General features: G+C 35.5%; 1 protein-coding gene across 1 annotated transcript in view; it reads right to left on the bottom strand.

The window, feature by feature from the left end:
• Window positions 1-22195, bottom strand: part of Ctnna3 (catenin alpha 3) — a 1259651-nt gene that overhangs the window by 115399 nt on the left and 1122057 nt on the right. Inside the window, exon 14 of the mRNA XM_048338867.1 lies at window positions 21328-21420. Within this exon, the coding sequence (XP_048194824.1) occupies window positions 21328-21420 (93 nt within the window). The remainder of the gene's footprint in view (window positions 1-21327; window positions 21421-22195) is intronic.

Here is a 22195-nt window from a genome sequence, read left to right on the forward strand (position 1 = left end):
TCCTTCCTTCTTTCCTTCTTTCCTTCCATCTACTCTTTTTTTCTCTTTCTCTCTTGCTGTACTGTATATTAATTGTATAAAGGAGCTTAATTGTGATTTAATGTCCTTTGATCAAATTCATACCTTTTATTTCCCTTTCTTATTCCCTTCCCTTACCCCTACCTTTATCTGTGCTGGTTCTGGGGCCTGACCCTAGGGCTTGAGAGTTATTCCTGAACATTTTGTAGGGAGTGGATAGCTTAAGTCTAGCACTCTGGCAGGAGCCACAGTTCCCTTATGGTTTTTTGGTGGTTAATTGGAAATGAACCCCATGGACTTTCTTTCTTTCTTGGGCTGGCTTTGAATCACAATCCACTGATCTCAGCTTCCTGAATAGCTAGGATTATAAGTGTGAACCACTGATGCCCAATCCCTTTTCCCTTTAGACAAAAAAGTCAAATTAAAAAGCAATATCAGTAGTCATATTATGATTTAAATCTTGCAAGTAAGGAAATAATATACTATCAAAATAGATGTAATTTGAGAATGAATTATGTCTATTTTATGTATATCTTCTTAATTATAATTTTGATCAATGAAATTTTATAAAAAGCAATCATCTATTATATGTAGAACAAGATATACATAACAAGACAGATGCATAAGATAAAATAGTCTATAGTCTATGAGAATATGAATATTTCATTCTTTCCCCCAATTTTCTTAATAGAATAATAATTTCAGAAACATTGTAAACCTTTAAATGCACATGACATTATTTTTCCATTAATTATGCTTACATATGTACATATATTGTGATTTAATATAGCATCATAATTGAAATACATATAAAAGTGCTGAAAATAGGTCTCTTTATTTAAAACGAGGTGCAAAACCTGTATTCACATCCTGTGCAAAGAATATCCAATATTGATCCTCATTAGATTATTATCAGTTAAATATAGATTATAAAATGCCCAAATATAAAATGAGAAGTTGTCATTTTAAACAATATATGGACTATTTTTTTAGAATTTAAATATCTAGGAGAAAACATTCTTATGCTTAATTGGAAATTCCACAAATATTTTCCTAAGCATATTTCTTTTTTTAAAAAAAATGTTGTAAAGGGCATGTACAGAAGGGTTATAGTTACATGAGTCAAGGAATGAGTACCTTTTTTTTGAACAGTGTCAACCTCTCTTTCATTATCTCCCAGTTTTTCCCCTTCTGATTTCTCTCCCACAAAGATATATAGTTCATTTGCATCAGTGTCTAGTGGGTTTCACTGCTGATTTTGGTTCAACCTTTGAACCACCATTTCTGTGCTTCCTCTTCCCCTCCTCAAATTAGATAAACTTATATACAAGACAAAGGTTATAGAAATAATAAATAGCAATGTAAGGGAATAAACTAAAGAAGAATAGAAAGAAAAAGGAAGGCAGGCAGGAAGGAAGGAAGGAAGAAAGGAAGGAAGGAAGGAAGGAAGGAAGGAAGGTAAGGAAAAAAAGAAAGAAAGAAAGAGAAAGAAAGAAATAAAGAAAGAAAGAAATGAAAGAAAGGGAAGAAAGAAAGAGAGGGAGGGAGAGAAAGAGTGAGAGAGAGAAGGAGAAAGAGAGAGAGAGAAAGAAAGAAAAGACAGACAAAAGAAAGAGAGAGAGAGAGAAGAACCAGAAACAGCATCAAGAAAATGTGGTATCTAAACACAATGGAATTCCATGCTTCCATCAGAAAGAATGGCATTGCTCCATTTATAAGGAAATGGAAAGACTTGGAAAAATTATACTAAGCAAAGTAAGCCAGACCCAAAACAACACAAGCTATCTATTTCCCTTATTTGTAATAATTAGAAAGTGCCGGGCTGGGGATATAGCCTAGTGGCAAGAGTGCCTGCCTCGGATACACGAGGCCCTAGGTTCGATTCCCCAGCACCACATATACAGAAAACGGCCAGAAGCGGCGCTGTGGCTCAAGTGGCAGAGTGCTAGCCTTGAGTGGGAAGAAGCCAGGGACAGTGCTCAGGCCCTGAGTCCAAGGCCCAGGACTGGCCAAAAAAAAAAAAGAAAGTGCCTAAAAATCTACAAGTAAAAACCAATGGATCATAAAAAACAAATAACACCTGGTTATGACTAATGAGACAGCAAGCTAAACATCCACAGAGTGAGAACAAAAGAGGATATCCTTAAGAGAGGATCATAAGGGTTCAATAGCTATGAACATCTATCTGATCACATAAAATGATGCTTATTGAAATGAACTCCAAGAAATGGAAGCAAGAAGAAAATGGAAGTTTTCTATTGTAACTATGTTCTGAATAATTATCTGTTTTTCTATTCTGTGATCTAAGACCCACAATTAATGGAAGCTCCCATACTTCAAGATTTAAATAAATAAGCTCCATATCTTGAGAATTTCAGATTCACTCATAGGGTTCATAAATTTTGAACAGTCTAGATCCCCATAGGCCACCTTCTTCCTTTCATTTTTTTTCTCACTAATTTATTGCTTTTACTTAAGATTCAATTTCTATGATTGTTCCCTTTCTAGTCCAGTGTAAAAATTCAACATCCTAATGTTCTTTAAAGGTTTCCATCTGTGTCCTGTGTAAATATATTGGAACACTTGTGAAAATATTTAGAGGTAACATTTTGCTTCTACAAAATGGGGAACAAGCCGTAAATGTTTACTCTGTCAGACACTGGAAACTAATACTGATAATCTTTGCTACCCAGATGGCTGTCACCTGGAGGAACATAGTTCAAAGGCAGCCAGACAGAAAGATTCACCAAACTCCCTCTCCAGGAAGAGAAGGAGGAAGGAGAAACTATAATGTCCTGTTGATCAGAATGCAAATTAGTCCAGCCACTGTGAAAATCTGTATAGATATTCCTGAAGAAAAACACACCTAAAATTAGAACTACTATAGAATCCTGCTATACTGATCTTGCACATAAATTTACCAAAAACAAAACAAAACAGTATAATGTATAAGAGAGAAACTGGCACACCATCTTCATAGCAGCACTATTTTCAAGAGCCCAAGAAAAGGAGCCAGCTTAGTTGGCCAAAAAGCAATGATAAAGCAAATGTAGTACATAAACAAAATGGAGTATTTTTCATTCCAAAAGAAGAATAAAATTAGGTAGTCTGCAAACAAATGTAACTGGAGGTTATCATGTTAATACAATCTAAGTTTAGAAAGAAAAATAGTGCATGTTTTCATTCACATGTGGAATCAAGACATAATAACTATAACAACAACAATAATATTGAGAGCTAATGGGGGAGCAGTGAATGAATAGTGGAGGAAAGAGGAGGGATACAGGGGTAAATAGTATAGAATTACACTATGTATGAAAATAGCATAACAAGATCATTAAAATCTCATAAATGAAAGGCTTAGGAGAAACCGAGTTAGGAAAGAGTAATATTTTTTCCCATTTCTTTTCTTTTTTTATTAATTAAATTTTGTTGACAAGGTGTTGTGCAAAAGGGGTACAGTTACATACTAGGGCAGTGAGTACCTTTCTTGTGATATCTTACACCTCGTTTTTCTTTCCCTTTGCATATATATATATATATATATATATATATATGTAATCTTACCATAGTTCATTTTTCACATGTGTAATTATCACAATGAAATCCCTTTGTACAATTAAGTTTTACTAATAATTAAAAATGAACACAGTAATTCTGAACAAAAGAAATCTCCAAGTGACTATGTTTTCATTTTATATTCCAAAATTTCATCAGGAAACTGTGTTCTGAGGCCAGCACAAACAAAATATTAGCAAACTCTGTTTCTAAAACAAGCACATGATGGCATAAACACATATTATATATACATATGTATATTATATATATACACATACACGTGTGTGTGTATGTGTGTGTGTGTGTCTACTGGGGAGCTGTACATAGGAGAATTGTAGTCAAGTCTGGCTTGGGCAAAGTATGAGAATATATCTAAAAAAGAAAAAGAATGTTGGAAGCAGAAAGCCTGACAGTAGTTGAAGTGATAGAGTACAAATGGTAGTGAGTGAGTTAGACAGACAATACAAAGAAGTAGGCAGAAGAGGAGGTAGAAGAGAGAAGGAAGAGGAGAAGAAAGAACAGGAAGAAAAAGAAGAGAAGATGAAGGAGAAGAACAGAAAGAGGAGTAAGATGAAGAAAAAGAAAAAAGAGAAAGAAGAGAAGGAGGAATGAACCTGTTTAAAAGACTTGGCAAAGAAGAATGAAATGAAATATTTATTTGAAAAGTTGTAGTTTTTCTTAATTATAATTAATAAAAAATGTTTTATGTGAGTGAAAAATCACTGAGGAAAATAGGAGGAGGAGGAGGAAATGGTGGAAGTTAAGGAAGTAGGAACACAAGGGGCAGTAGGTACATAAGGGAGACAGCATAAGGTGGAAAAGCAGAATTGTTACTATCATTTAACCAGTCACTCTTTTTGATAGATGCATAAAATTCCATTTTATATATATGTACCACATTTTCCTGATCTATTTGTCTACTGAGGGGCATCTGAGTTGGTCCCATATTTTAGCTATGACAAATTGTGCTGCGATGAACATTGTTGTGCTGGTGGGTTTAGTGTGTTCTTGTTTGTGGTCTTTTGGGTAGATGCCTAAAAGTGGGGCTGCTGGTCATAGGGGAACTCTATGTTTAGCCTTCTGAGGAACCTCCATACAGCTTTCCAGAGCAGCATTGCCCCATTTGTAATGAAATGGAAGAACTTGGAAAAAATTATACTAAGTGAAGTGAGCCAGACCCAGAGAAACATAGACTCTATGGTTTCCTTCATAGGGAATAATTAGCTCAGGTTTAGACTAGTCATAGCTGAGGATCACAAGAGCCTAATAGCTATGCCCCTATGAACGCATAGGACGATGCTAAGTGAAATGAACTCCATGTAATGGAAACGACTGTTATATCACTGTTGTAATTACTTTAAACATACCATGTGAAACCATAAGTTCTTTTGTTGATCCCCTTGTATTCCCTTCCTGTGCTTGTACCCGTGCTATCACTGTATCTCATCTGAGTACACTGGATACTGTATATACTGGTATTAGAACTAGGGGAATTAAAGGGAATATCAATATTGAGAGACAAAAGATAAAAAGACAAATGACTTCAAAAGCAATACTTGCAAAACCATTTGGTGTAAACCAACTGAACAACTCATGGGGGGATAGGGAAAGGAGGAGGGAGAAGTGGAAATGTGGGAAGAGGTAACAAACAGTACAAGAAATGTACCCAATGCCTAATTTATGAAACTGTAACCTCTTTGTACATCATTTTGACAATAAATAAAAAAAAAATCAGAACCAGAAAAAAAGTCACTGGATAGGGTTCAAATGCACCTAGAAAGGATTCTATCTCATCTGTGTAATAATGAATACTATACTTGGAATATTTGCTTTATGTGTAGAATATTATTACACTCTATAGTTTCTTCTGTGGTTTTATCACTAATCAAAAATAAAGAAAAAGAGAAAATGTTTCTGGAGACTTTTAAGTTTTATATGTTGTTCTGATGATTCAAATGTTCTGAAAAAAATATGTTCAAGTGCTAAAACATCTTATTTTGATATTTATGCTTATCACTGTACTGTGCATAGTATTTATAATCCTCTATTACAAGGCTCATGTATTTTGAAATCTACCTCTTTCTGCTTTACATCTCAATTAAAGGCCTGTGCCCTCTATATGCAATTGCGGTAACTCAATTCCCTTTTAATACAGTTCCAGACAGATTATTTAACACGGGTCCTGTCTGCCCTTCATCTCTGCACATTCTGTTGGCAGATTCAAATAACCATACAGATCAAAAGTGTTCCGAATAATGACATCTGTATTGAATCTGAGCCCTACTTTTTCTTTCCATTCCCTAAACAATGCCATCTAACAACTATTTATATCACTGTCATACAATGCATTGATTATCATAAGTCATCTAGGTATAATTTGAAATATATGAAAGGATATGTGTAGACAAAATGCAAATGCTAGGCATTTTACGTAAAAGACAGAATGTGTGCAGACTTTTGCATCCACAGGGATCTTGGAACCAATCTTCCACAGATAGAGAAAAGGGTAACTGTATTCATGTTAAAATCTGGCACAGTGGCTACTTTAGATTCAGAACATGTAAAGCACCTCTTCCCTGACATCACAAGGAAAGTCACCACAGGGTTGTCCTCAGTACTCTAGCTAACAATGCAATCACTTCGTAGAACTCAATCCATATGGTCAGAATGCACACCAGAATTAAATAAACATAACATAATTCTTCTTGTCTTCTGAATAGGAGTTTGGAGAGGCAGACATCTGGATTGGAAAGGCACTCAGCAGCAGACAAGAGTTTTTCAAGTAACGATTTCATTTGGGAAATGAGATCCTAGGCTCAGAGAGGCAGTATCTGATACACCACTGAGACGGGGAGGAGCTGACATCTTGCTTTTGGATGAGCACAAAAGGAAATGGAAGTAAGGGTTGAATTAGTGAAGCTTTGAGAAAAGTTCAGGATGCTTGGAGGAATCTTTCAGAAATATATATATTTATATATATATGTATATATATATATATATAATGGGGATATGGGGATTACTGTCTCAATACAACTACCCACACATCCTCTCTCTCTCTCTCTCTCTCTCTCTCTCTCACACACACACACACACACACACACACACACACACACAATCTGTAGCATTTGGAAACACTTTCAAGGGATGAGATAGAACGATTTTTTACCAAAGGTGTGATTTCACAGGCTATGAAGACTTTCTTTTAGGTAGTAGAATAGACATATGCTTACATATTATCTTATTTTACAAAGTAGGAGAATAACATGCACACACACACATACACATTTAAAACAAACAAGGAAAAGAGTTCACCGTAAAAAGTTTATCATCCACTAGCACTATCATTTTTCAACAGGCATAGTGCAGCATCTAATTAATTTAGGAAGGACATTCTCAGAAAGCATTCACTTACCTAAGAAAAAATAACAGGAACCTGACTTGGTTTTCCTTCTGTTCCCCAAATTACAATCCCCCATTTTAGCTAGTCACAATGGGGATGAGAAGCATGTGCTATGGGCATTTAATGCACAGAGGCCAGAGATGCTACAAAACATCGTAAAATGCACAGGAAACCCCTGAAGATAGGATAATCTGGCTCAAAGTGTTAGTAGTACACAATTGGGAATCTCTTAATTACAGACAGTTTGACCAAAAACCACGCTACACTGCTTCATATTGAACTTCTCCCCCGGGGTTTAAATAAATTATTGAGCTAATGATTGCTGATATTCTCATCTGTTTCTTCTCAATTTGTTTTCAGTCATTCCTAACATAACCAGAAATGGAACTGCAATGGTGAGATTCTACTATGTCAAATAAAACCAGAAAACTGGTGGCTGAAATTCATGCACTCACTTTGACATAAGTGTGGAGCTGACAGGGCTGTACAGTATGTGCTATTGACATCTTCTGTAGATATGCTTACACTTTAGATCAGTGCATTTTCAAAAATGTGAAAAGTTAATGGAGTAACAATTATGCATTTCTCTAGACATTACAGTTATCCTTTTTCTGAACAACTGTGGTCTATAAAATATGCATAAGCTAAATAATACCGTTTACTTCTCCCTATATTGTCAGGCATACTATTTGTGCACGTTACTATATTGTTTACCAATTATTTTTGAGAGTAACAGGTGACAATTCATTCAAGCTATCATATGTGTGTGAATATTTCTGCAAGGAATATTGCAAAAATGACATCACAGTATTTATTTTATTGTTGTAAAGTTTCTCTGTAAAGTACAGCCTCATAAAGTATTTCAATCTCTATTTACTCATGGAGATAGAGTATCATCTATTAATACATTATCAATGTTTATAAGATACTTTTCACTCCAAGTATGGAAATAACGTTATATCAGTGTTGTTTACCTTTGCATTATTCAATATGCAATAAGATTGGACTATTATTTGCTTTCTTATTATAAATTTGCCATACTAGTTATCTGTATGGGTCTATTGCTATGTGAAGTTTCTGGTTTGGGGGACAGAGAATGTACTGGTAGGACACTACTTTATTTGTAAACATAATTTTATACAAGCAATTTCTTATATAACATGATTATTATCTCCTAAAACCGATGCTATCTTAAAAAATCTTAGACATGGTTATATGTACTTTTTATTTTTGTTTATTTTATTTTATGTTCTCAGTAGGAAATTTTCTTCCTCGATATTTCTTTGTAATCTGTTTGTTGTCATTTAGAAAAGTTTTATCATTCTAATGTCTTATAAAATTATTTTAATATGTATAGAGTTCTTCGTTGATATTCAGAGCTAGATTAATTGTTAGTCTTATTGTGCAAACTATTGTACACTCTCATATTTGGCAAAAAGAGGGCTCTCTCAACCCTAATCACACCCAATTTTTTTTAACAGTTTCCTTCTTCCTTTTCTTCCTCCTTCCCTTCCTTTCTTCTTTTCTTCCTCTTCCCCTCCCTCTCCCTCTGTCTCTTTCCCTCTTTCCTCCTTTTGCTAACTCTCCTATCTTCCTTCCAGTCTTTTTTTCCTTCCCTTCATGACTTGATCTCTTCTTCCATCATTCCATCCATTCCTTCCTTCCATTCTTATATTTCCATTTATTCATATTTTGTATGCATATTCCTCTTCCTTTCTTGAAAATTATTATTTTTTGTTAAATTTTTATTGCCAAACTGACTTACACAGAGGTTACAGTTTCATACATTAGGCATTGGATACATTTCTTATGCTGTTTGTTACCTCCTCCCTCATTCCCCCCTCCTCTTTTCCCTCCCTCCCCCATGAGTTGTTCAGTTCATTTATAACAAACAGTTTTGCAAGTATTGCTTTTGTATTCGTTTGTCATTTTATCAATAAACAGAAAGGTGTTTTTGGCCTAAATTCCACAAAAGCTTGTGAGCAAGATGCTCATAGCAGGGCTCTGGGTTATAAAACCAGAAATCCAGCTGATAGATACCACTTAGATGAAGGTAGTAGCACTCAGCATTGACAAGAAGTTCTGGAAGAAATGCTACCAAGTTTGAAAATTAATTTTTAAAAATTAAAAGAATACATAGTCTAGTTCACCTTGATCTTCAAGAGCTCACAAGATGGCATTTAAGTTCATTTATGCTTAGAAGTCACTGTATTTCATGAACACTATATTTGGTAGACATGACTGAGTTTATTAGGCCCTTATTATGTTTCAATCACTGAAATAGATTCTTTTAAACATTACAATAGTACAAGGTAGATACTATCTTAATTGAAATATGAGAAATCAGAAGACTAAATGTATTACTAAAACTCACTCAATAACTCATAAAAGGAGATAAGATTCCTGCTGACACTCCATTAGAGATCATGACTTTACTACCAGGATCTCTGAGGGCTTTTCACCTAACTAGAAGCAAACAAACCAAAGATCTTCTGCACATTTTTAGAAACTGTATATGGAAATGAAATACTTTTCTCTATAATACCATCTATATAATTTTAGAAAAATTCTGACAATAGTTTCTAACTTCATTATTTCACAGAAATACACCAACCCAATATTAAACTTGGGCAATATTGACCCTTTAGTGACAAACACAGCTGTGTTGTATGCTCATATTTGATGTAGGAGGATGTTAACCAAGCCTTAAAGACATGCAGTGCTAGTGTAGTCTGCACCACTTATACAAATACATAAGGATCAGATAGATTTCAATATTCTCATAATGCAAAGATAAAAGTATGATTGCCACAGGACATTTAAATGAAGTTTTCCATCTGCTTCTCCTTTTCTACTCTCTTACCTTTTCCTTGGTATGCATTGTCTTTGATAAACTTCATAATAAATAATAATACAAAATACTTAATCTGTGCTCAATTTCCATCATAAAAGACATAATGGTGATAATTCAAGTCAAGCCAAACAAGAGCTCTGACATTTGGGGAGGTTCTACTTCCAGGTGGGATATTTTGGCAAAGTTAGGATTTTTCTGCTATTACCTTTTAAGTTTGAGTCCCCTCTTTAGCTATTATATCCCTGTTTCACATATATTCATTATTCACAATTAGGATTTTTGACAGAATGATGTTATTATAAAAAGAAAATCAATCACCTAGCAACTTCAGACCCTGCAAATATCTTTCAAATTCCTGTGATCTGAGTAACTATTTACTAACACACCATTAAAACTAACTTTATTTATAGACATCATTGCTTGAGCTCTAATGTCATATCTGAAGCAACCCCCTTTCCTCAAATTTTCTGTGTGGATTTATTTTCCCCAAACTCATTTGTAGTCTACATCATTCACTTACTTAGTCATTCAATAAATATTTATAGCACATTTACCATGTTCTAGGCACTGTCTTAACTATGAGGGGGAAATACATCATGGAGAGAAAACAAAATTTTTGCCTTCATTAAATTTACTAGGTAGTGGGGAGACTAAAATGCCACTGTATAGGTCATATATTGAAATGAAGTTTTGGGGAATGAAGTTTGGGGGAATAACACAAGAAAAGAAGAAATTGGAGGAGGCTGAGAATGGCACTATGGGTTTAAGCAGGATTGTCTGTCAGGAATGGCTTAACTGATAAGGTGATACTCAGAAAAGCAAGTGTGGTCACAAAGAGATTTGAAGGATTTGAGACCTGTCAGAAAAAAAAATAAACAAATAAAATATATACCTACAGCTAAAATCTGATTTTTTTAAAAAGTAAAAGATGGTCACCCTGTAATACATAAACAAGATCACTCAGTAATACATCACACTTAATTCAAAGTTTATAAGGTGGTAAAGTTACAAGGAAAGTTCCACATGCAAGATGATTTCTATCTTATTGTGTGCACTTCAAACATGACTACTTGACTTCGATTTTGATTTTTTAATAGACTTTATATCCTAGATATATTAAAAAGTATTTCTGGATTAATTTCTGATTTTTTCCACCACATCAGACTTGCTCAATTCAATCTCTTTCATCCCAACACAAATGGCAAGTCCAGCTTCTCAGTACTTAATTGAAACACCTTTAGTTGTCCTACAATTCTCTTTCTTCTCCCACCTTACACATCCATATCCACAAGTACACATGCTCATGCACACACACACACACACACACACACACACACACAATATCCAGTCAATCTGTAGATTCAATTGGCTCGCTCTTCCTAAAATAGTCAACCATTTCCAACATCTCAATGTTCAAGTTCTACTTTTTAGAACACTATTGTATATACAACAAAAATCTTTAAAAGTGGAGGAGTGGATGAAGAATAGTGAGAATGTTGCAGGGGTAGGGGGAGGGGGGAGGCACTGATCAATATGCACTATATTCAAAAACTGCTTTGTTTAGCACCTTGATTGTCCAATTTCTTAAAGATAATTTTTTAAAGTATGAAAAAGAGGACAAGCACTAGATTATGTTTCCTGAGGTACTGGATTTAATTTGTAGTGCAAAATATTAAAATAAAAAGGGAAATTCACTATTTCCTTGAGTAAATCCAATGATTGAATGCAATGACTTTTAATTTCCTTTATTTCATCTCTGAAAAATCAATTCATTATTTTCAGCCCAAATGACTTCAGCTTCAGGATTGAAGACCTGTTCTCCTATAGAAATAGCCTTGAATGAAGGCTTGTATTTCCATTTCACTTTGAAGTAATTCTTTCTTGACAATAGAAAAAGTTGACACACGCGGGGTGGGGGGGGGGGGGGAGAAGAAGTCTAGAAAATATTTAAGTGGTAGCAAAACCAGAACATAATAAATTCTCTATGGAAGAACTCAAAATCATTCCTAGATTTAGACTTGGGCAACTGATTGTGTAAAAGTGCCATAAGGAAGTAAGAGCTTCAGTAGATCTGAGAATAGAATGATGCATTTAGGTTTGGGATAATGAGTCACATGTGTCTATGAGCGATCCAAAAATAGGAAACTAACCTATCAATACATGGTTTCAGAGGCTATGAGTTAGGGAAGGGTTGAATTGTATATTTATGTCTATGATATCTGAAACCTTGGAAGTACATGAGAATATCCAGTAGAAAAAAGTGGGAGTGGTTACAAGTCTTCAAATAAGACTCAGGCTCAGAGTTCTAATGAACCCTAATGTTTACGCATAGAAGCAACCACAAAAAGAAAAGGAATTCCCAGTAATATAGGATAGCAGAGGTTCCAGAAAAAAACACACAACTGAAATTAGAGAAAGTGGGGATGAAAAAAGGTACACCCTACCACTGAGTTGCTGCTATATCCTGTAATTTCACCCTGGTTTCCCTGAACTGTTGCTCATAATCTTAGCCAAATTATATCATGAAGTAAATAATGAGGTCATGTATTCTCCTGTGCTATATGGTAATTCAGTATAAATCTGAGTTCTTGGAAGTTTATTCTGATAATAAATAGGGCCTATGAAAAGGTTTGCAATTTTTTAAAGTAAACTACCCAGTGGCATTTTTTTTCTCTTAACCTCACGGTGGAGGCTGTTGGGCTAGCTGCATGCAGACAGGCAGTAATGAGGCAACACTTTCCATTGCCAGCATGAATGTAAAGAGAGCATAGCCTTTTTCACACACCAGAAATCAGCTCCAGTATTTTAAGATTTGATATACTCTAATTCATTTGCTGCTGTTGACATTTTGAGGTTGTGTCCAGTCACCTAGGCGACTATTCTTATTTCTGTCCTAATTTACTCCTATTTATAGAGCTTACATAGATTCCAAGACTGTAAAGATGTTCTTTAAGAAAGAGCAGGTGTACAAATTGTGTGCTTCTAGTGAATGAATATTTAAACATGTGACAAATCTTACTCATAAAAATGCTACCTGCTCTAATTTCTGTGATTTTGGGATCACTAATATAAATATTGAACAATCTTCATTTACAAGGCATCTTAAACTTTTCTTGCTAAAATAGAAAATTACAAGTTTTCATGTGTTTTATTTTGTACGGACTGCCACAGCTTCTAATAGCTTCAAAATCTGGCTCCATTAAGTAGTGCTAAGTGAGTGCTACTCTTCACTTCTCATCACACAAATTAAAATTGTTTGAAACAGAAAAAAAACTTTCATTTCATTTTTTTTTTTTACATTTTTATTGGTTTTCCCACTATCTAGGCAAAGGGAAGCATCATCTCCACCTATGTTCTTCTTGGCCAGGGGAAGAGGATGATGAGGTGATTTTTAAATGACTGCTAGCAAAACTGTTTCAACATTCCTATAAATATCAGAAACTTCTTATCTTTTATTTTAAAACACTGTATGTCATGAAAAGTAAACATTCAAACTCTATAGAATTTTAGGAAGGTGGCTGTGAATTTTGAGGGAGATAGGAACGTTGGTAGCTTGGGATCATACAGCAATCAAACTTCTGCAAAGAAGAAAAATTCCTAGTGCAGGACCAAACATTCAATTAATGCTGATGGAAGGAAAAACTCAACTTATTGGAGCAATTTTTTTCTGTTTCATTTCACTATCAAGAGTTGCTTTTTAATCACTGTTTTAGCTCTACATGACTTATGTGAATATATAAGTATAATGCATCATTAAGAATCTGAGTTGGAGCTAGGAATATGGCCTAGTGGTAGAGTGCTTGCCTTGTACACATGAAGCCCTGGGTTTGACTCCTCAGCACCACATATATAGAAAAAGCCAGAAGTGGTGCTGTGGCTCAAGTGGTAGAATACTAGCTTTGAGCAAAAAGAAGCCAGAGACAGTGCTTAGGCCCTGTGATCAAGCCCTGAGACTGCCAAAAAAAATCTGAATTACACTATCTACCTTGAAAATTCTTATAGCAGCTTTTAGTTTCCTTGAAAAGAAAAAAATACAAATAGCTTTTGGCACTAGTGTCCTCATGATGTCAGAAATGTGTGGCACTATGAAACCCAGTACATTTGTTCCCTTTATTTGGGAGTCATATGTACCAAGATCCTGAGTGAATGCTTATACCAACAGAGAGTCTTGAATCTTATATTAACACAGATAGCTTCAATGGTTTATTAATTAAGCTAATTGTTATTAATGAATAATAAAATACACTCATAAAATGATGAACAACATTATCTCTGCATCACGGGGCCATTCTTATGTAAAATAATGGTTCTTTTTTTATCATACCAGTACCACTAGCCATTCTGATAATTCAGATGGCCATTAAGCATCTACCAGGCTGGTAGACACAGGCATGGTCGAGCTAGACCACAGAATTATTACCCATCAGTGGGATGCAGAGTAATGGCACAAGATCTCATGATTCTCAGAATGGCAAAAACAGGCAATTTATAGCTGAGAATTGTCTATTTCTGGAATTTTCCATCTTCCAATTTTGTAGGCAACTGAAACTCTGAATAGTAATCTCACGGGTAAGTGAGGACAACTGTGATCCTGTATCAGACAATCATGGGACTGGTATTTCTAAACCTCCCTGAGCTACTCAGGAGACGAGTTACATATGTACCTTCTAGATAACATTGTAAGTCAGAAATACATTTACTGAACTGAATCTAGACAAGAACATCCTCTCCTTACCATACAGGAATGGGGGTTTACCCTCATGGTCACAAAGCTGGAGCAGAAGCTGTGTTCCTTGCTGTGACCAGCATCACATGAAAATGTCATATGGTGTAAGGGAAGAAGTCTGAGAAGAGGTCAAAATGCAAACCATGAAGGATGGTTTCAACTGAGTTCATATACTTTTACACCAACACGTAGTCAAAAATCACAAAGCCACAGTAAGTCAACAACTATTTGTAAACATTGGCCCTAGGCAAGCCTAGACCTATAGGATAATTCATTCCACAATTCATTGAGACTTGCCTCTGTGCCAAGAACTGTTGCAACTTTTCATATAGCTAATTTAATAAATGAAAAATCACTACAAAACATAATTGCAGGTTAACAAACAAGAAATTGAATATTAGAAATATGACATTCTCTGGGTCATGGCACATTCATTAGTAAAAGGAAGATTTGACTGAATTTCACACCCTGGATTCTACACCCTACACTCTTGACTTCTGTGTTATAAATCAGAGGTAGAAAAGGTGATTATCTTGTTCACCTATTCCATTCCCTCAGCCCTCCTTTAATCCACTTTACCAAGCCTTTCAAAATTTTACAGTTGTCTCCCAAGTAGTCTTGAAAAATATTCTCCCAGCTATTTTCCTGATGGGTCTTAAATACTTTCCTGAGTATGTACAGCTGCTACTGAAGTGAACTGAAGAAAAATAAAGTAAGGGAAACTTCTAGAAATCAAGATTCTCCTTCTATCTAAACATCACTGAGGTTAACATGATAAGAGACTAAAGGAAAAATGTCAATTTACTTCTGTGAGACATTTTGCCTTACAAGATCTTCTGCTCCATGACCCTACTTGTGTAATATTCTACTTCGTCATTGTGCAGTGACCACAGTGGGAAATGTCAGGATCTAGACATTTGGTAGGTAGTTGTGAAATTGTAATTAACCTGAATTTATTATTGATAGTAGATAGTAGGACTAGGATATTTTAAGTTTTATGGTCCTTAAGTTTTATTATTTTCTAAGTACACTGTTGCATCAACATAATTCTGTGGAGTTTACAAATAGTAGAGCAATGAAGTCAGGACATGATGAAAATCTACCCAAGTTTACAAGTGTGATATCCTAGAAATTACATGGTTGGAGCCAGAAATCTTGGAAATTAGACTCAGTCACCATGACTGGCATCAGTCCTGAGTTCTATGAATGTTATTATCTAGTTTAAATTCAAGAAACATTTAAAAATTTCCAGAACTTGTATGAAACATGATTCCAACTTGGAGATGTACTTTAAACTCTAGTGTGTAAAACAATACTTGGCACTGCTCTGTTTAAAGAAGAAAAAAGTATGACTCGGCCTGTATTTAGAATAATTTTAAAGAAGCTTTTAGGATTTACAGAAAATCGTATTTATCAGTAAGTTCAGAAACTTGATTGTATTAACGGAAGTCTATTTCCACGACTCTTTCTAATTTTAGTTTTCAAAATAAGAGATGCATATTTAATCCTTCCTGAAAACAGAAACAGTATAAACATTAAGCTCTGTGAATATATTCTGTGAATCTCAAATATACTCCAATGTCTATGCCACAGCAGAGTGCCAGCCAGTGGATACAATCACCATATTAGGCTTCTTGTTTAATAATAAAGATAATTGCTAATTTCCATTACTCTTCCATTACCATTTTATCAAGCATACAATGTTGTCTCTTAATATTTTTCTTTCATTGACCATGGACTCTAAGTCATTTTTTGTTAGTTCCAGACCTTTACAATGCCCAGAGGCATTTTCCATTGGTGGCAGCAATAACAGATGATGTGGAGCCAAAGCTACCAGGAGTGAAAAGCAAAAAATATGATGATAATAAATAACTGTCACTCCATTACTAAATAGTTTCTGAAATTGGTTCCAGCACATGTTCAATATAGCAGGGTCTACATTATCTAAGACACAAAGAAGTATTTACTCTTCCATAGGAGCAGTGAGTATACAGGCACCTACACATGTGTCTTATACAGTGACTGCCAGCTGAGCTTGGTATGACTATTCAAATAATTTTCAACAGAAGCCTCTTTAGAGTCTTACAATATTTTCTGAAACTGATGGAGCTTGTATGATGTATGAAAAGGTATACTCCATCCAATGAGCACCAATTTGAGAGTAATTCTCAATAGGATAAAGATAGATATGAGATTAAATGACGTAACATCATTCTATCAATTATAAGCAACATGGGACTATTAAAATACAGTACATCTGGTAGAGATGAGAGAATCTACTGAAACATGATGGCAGTTCTGATTGATGATTTGGGTTGAGGAATGAGTCAAGCCATCTTTTCTTGGTAGTCCAACTTTATTTTTGAGAGTGAACTGTGTTATAATATACAGGTTAGGTACAAAGAAGAATTATCACTAGAGTTAGCTGCACTATAACATAATTATCTTTTATTATCTTTGTGTATTCTCTTTCTAAGGTACTAAGTCTATGACATACTTTTAGTTTTTTCTCTCCTCCTCTTTCTTATTCCACTAATGTCATATCAGGTTTGTTGCAATGCTAGTTGATTCTTATTTTGGTTAATAATTCATACTTTCATGTCTTGCACTTTCTAGTAGAGTTACATAAATCTCAGCCTCAGTAATTATATTAGCAATATGGAATAGATAACAGTGCAAACAGTAATATCAGAACCAAGAAAATGTATGCAAAGCATCAATGGAAAGTTGTTGATCTGGATATGTGGTCAATCAGAACAGAACCCACAGCTTGTTAAGCACAAATCATGAAAGGAATGAGACTTAATCCAAATATATATGGTCAAGCTGGTCATTATTGTAGGAACTTAAGTTTGATCCCATCAGGATGCTTTGAAAGCCTGTGGAAACCATACTTGAGAACATTCCATCCTAGAAGTGGAAGACACAGTATCAGTCAGAAGATACCAGTGGAATGCTACGGTCTCACAGAAGAGGTGAAGTGTTTGATTATAAAAACAAAGGAACACCAAAAGGAGACCACTGAGTTTACAGGGCATACCTGAGACAGGAAGTTAACATGACTTCTCATTCTAAGGAAAATAGTGCCAACAGCAGAAGACAGTAAAGCTGACTACTAGAATGTATCAAAATCATCACAATTCCTGTTTAACTTCCAGTTGTTTCTAAAAGAGCGGCCATGTAGGCTCAAGCATCTCTGGATTACAATGACTCAGACAGGCATCTCAAATGAGCGACATGGTCTGGCTTATACAAATTTACAAAATCTTTTCATATGCATTCTCTTATCTGAGGTCACTGTGAGAAAGTATGGTATTCTTATTTTTCAGATTGCAGTTGAAGTATCTGCTTTTAAGCATCTTTACCGAGGCTACAGCCTACATGGGATGTGTTAGAATGAGAAGCCAGGCATATTTGATCTAATGTCAGTTTTCTAAAAAGAACCTCCTTTTTAGCAAAACTTCCTCTTATCAATTACTTTATGAGCCCTTTCACTGCCTTCTATTCCAGAAATTCTACATTGGTTACTTCATTGAAATCTTGAACTCAATTCATACTCAGAAAACTGTGTTTCCAGTTCTAACACCTTTGGTGCAAATTCATCACTTATCAGTGATACTAGATTGATTTGAAGGAAATTCAAGCCAGATGTGAAGTGCCTTAGTCAGTTCCTAATACAAACTGGTTTATAGAGGACTGAAGTGGAATACAATTAGACAGTAAATAAAAGAATGTCAGGACATTGGTATGGCCCCAATGCACTGTATACTATCTGTAGGGGCTGGGATGTAGCTCAGTGGCAAAGCACTTGTCTAGAAAGTGCAAAGTCCTGGGTTCGATTCCCCATACCAAAAAAGAAAAGACAAAAAAGAAATATACTATGAAATAGGCAAAGGAACTAAAGAGAAAATTCACAAGAGAAGAAATAAAAATGGCAAAGAAACATATGAGGAAATGTTCAACATCCCTGGCAGTAAAGGAAATGCAAATAAAAACAACCCTGAGATACCACCTCACTCCATTTAGAATGGCCTATGTTCTGAACTCAGGCAACAACAAATGCTGGAGGGGATGCGGGGAAAGAGGAACCCTTCTCCACTGTTGGTGGGAGTGCAAATTAGTACAATGACTTTGGAAAACAGTATGGAGGTTCCTCAAAAAGCTCAACATAGACCTACCCTATGACCCAGCCATACCACTCCTAGGCATCTATCCTGAACAACAGGTCTCAGGATATCAAAAAGACATCTGCACTTCCATGTTTATCGCTGCACAATTCACAATAGCCAAAATATGGAAACAACCCAGATGCCCCTCTACAGGTGAATGGACCCAAAAACATATGGTACCTATATACAATGGAATAATACATAGTGATTAGAAATGAAATACTGGTATTCTCAGGGAAATGGTCAGAACTTGAACAAATAATGTTGAGCGAGACAAGCCTAGAACACAGAAAACAAAGGGGCATGATCTCCTTGATATATGACTGTTAAGGTGGGGGGAAGGGGGAAAATAGAGACCAGGTCTGCGAAACAAAAAACTTCATGTCAAATGGTATTTCCCACAGGTTTGGGTCAGCGATCTTACATTATGTAACTAAAACCAAACAACTACTAAACATAAAAAGGTCTAAAATAGTCCTCTCAGTGGATCACAATAGCTCAAAAGCTATGTACGTATGATCATATAAGACAAGGATAAGCAAACTCTATTGTTGACATTACATTTAAAGTATCTAGGTGAATTTCCTTTGGCGTATGCCACGTGGCTACTGTATATGTTTTTGGTACACTATGCATTGTATATATGCCTACCTGATCTAGGGAAGGGAAAGAAAAACAAGGGTGTAAGATATCACAAGAAATGTACACACTGCCCTATTATGTACCTTTTGCACAATGCCTTGTCAACAAAATTTAATTAATAAATAAATTTAAAAAATACTACCTGTAAAATGAGGGTGCCTATGTGTAGAACATTGTTCCCAAATGAAAAAGAACATTCTTATTACCAAAATTAGAGAAAATCTAAAACTTTATGAAAAATATCTTTTTGTGTGCACTGGTCAATATGAATTTTAAGCAAAATGATGCATGTAAACATAGAACATACAGAAACTATTACCATATGACACCATACTTTCTATATTTTATAATAAATTACAAATTCCTAGTAAGCTATAATCACAAACAGCTTGTGAATGCTAGATGCTGTCTTTTTTTTTTTTTTTCTGCCAGTTCTGGGCCTTAAACTCAAGGCCTGAGTACTGTCCCTGGCTTCTTTTTTGCTCAAGGCTAGCTCTCGGCCACTTGAGCCACAGCGCCACTTCTGCCCACTTTCTACATATGTGGTGCTGGGGAATTGAACCCAGGGCTTCATGTATACAAAGCGAGCACTCTTGCCACTAGGCCATATTCCCAGCCCCTAGATGTTTTTGTTAATAAGATACAATTTATGCTTTAACATTCAGTTCTGTGAAAGTAGACAAATAGAAACAAATCAGAAACAAAATATTTGTACATGAAAAACATATCAGGTAAACATGATATGGGATTTTAAAAGGCAAGAAAAAATCAGACTCCTCTGTATCTGTTTAAAATTAACTTTTTTTTCAATTTGTTATTTTTTATTGTTGGGCAATGGAAACTCAATGTATTACAGGTAAAAATCTGGTGAAGCCTAAAGTTTGTTTAAAATTAATTTCCATAAACTGTATTATACAGAATATTTTGTAAACACCAAGATTGTTATTTATGGGCATGTGACTCACAGGCATTTCTGAACTGAGATATCCCAAACAGGTCTTTATTTGAATTGCTTCTAGGGAGATTACGTCACAAAAGGGATACCAAAACTTTTCTGTCTAAATGTTTGCAAAATAAGATAAATCATGACAGACCAGAAATGCTTGAAATGTGCTTCCTACTTCAAATTTTGTGGTACTGAACACAGCTAATAACAATGGTGATGGTGGGGGTGGTGGTGGTGATATCATTGCTGTTGCTACTAATAGTACCTAACAATTATCAAGAACTCCTAGAAACTAGCCACTGGGTAAATTCCCTGTTAATGAACTCAGTTACTTCCCACTTTAGCTCTCATCTAATGGGTATTATTTGTATCCTTTCTTTGTAAGTGATGGAACATAGATGAGCACAGACAATAACAGCAGGAGTTTAGTGTATTGGAAAGCAGTCTTGGAGACAATATCCTACTGCCTAGATCTGGAATACAAGTTATAAAGTTGGATCTATGTTTGCAAAGTATCAATGGCTAGAATGCCAAACTCTTCACAGCTCCATGTCTTGGATGTGATTAAAGGGAATTCCAATATTTCAGAGCACTTCAGAAATCAGGATTAACATTTTATAGAACTTGATATAGGGTGTGGGCGGGGGGTACGTGCTAAAGGGGAAAAAAGCAGAGTGTGTTAGCTCAGAAAGCTTTTGTTTCTCCCTAGAATTTCAGGGTATATTTATGAATTCTTGGCTTTGTTTTCTACCCTAAACAAATGTTCATATTTCAATTTTATATTCACATGACTCCTATAAAGATCAAAACAATATGGAGTGATTCACTACCTGACTTGAAATGGCCTCACTGTGAGTTCTTGTTCCCTTATGATTCTGATCCCATATTCTAAGGCTTTTCTCTCTGTGCTCTGAACTCACAAGGCCCACCTGGGAAAGGCTGCGGAGATTTGACAAGGACCACATCAGGCCCTGAGAGCTAAAATACAGATTTGTCTTTGCGGAAAGGACATACCCGGTCAGTTTTCCCTTCAGTCTGAATACTGGTGTGGCTCCGGACCTCATGATCTTCTTCCAGGTCAGAAATATCCTCCAGCTCCTCTGGGGTCTATAAAAAGAAAGCAAAGCATTGCTGATGGCAAGGTCAAATGGTATAGTCACTTTAGAAATAGTCTAGCAGTGTTTCAATGTGCTACAACCCAGCAATTCCACTCATAATTACATAACCCAAAGCAACGGAAGTCAAAAGTCTGTACAAAACCCGATTCTAAGGGTTTCCCTGTCTCCTTCCCTTCTCAATGCATATCATTCTTCATTGTGTGGTTGTTGGTTGAATTGCAGCTAATGGTTGGCATGTTCACTGTGTGGCAAGGACTGGATCTTGCCTGCTTCTGTCTTATCTTCCCAACTTGGCTCATGTGCTTTGCAACAAATGAAGCAAAATATCAGTGACAGCCACAATGGTAGCAACATAAATCAATCCCACCTGTCCTTACTCAATATTTCACTGTACTTCCATCGAGGTATATTGCATCAACATTCTTATTTGTTTTATTCTGATTTGACCAGTTCAACATTTTCATTCTCTTAATCCTGGTCATACTTTGAATATCTCTGTTCTTATTGCAAGCATAGATACAAACAGGAATTAATCTTTGCTTCACCTTGTACGAGTTGTCACTTACCTTACACAGGTGTAATTTTATACTCTAATTTTCTTGTTACAAAGCGCTGGCCATAAACCCAGGAAACAAACAGCTTTTAAAGAAAAACAATCAAAAATGAAGTAGGGCCTTCATTGGGAGGATAAGTCACTATTAAAGATCTGCCTCCTCAGACAAGTCCTGATTTGTCTTACTCTTTTCTCTGCATATGGATACTAT

This window comes from Perognathus longimembris, chromosome 2, assembly GCF_023159225.1.
Source record: "Perognathus longimembris pacificus isolate PPM17 chromosome 2, ASM2315922v1, whole genome shotgun sequence".
NCBI lineage: Eukaryota > Metazoa > Chordata > Mammalia > Rodentia > Heteromyidae > Perognathus > Perognathus longimembris.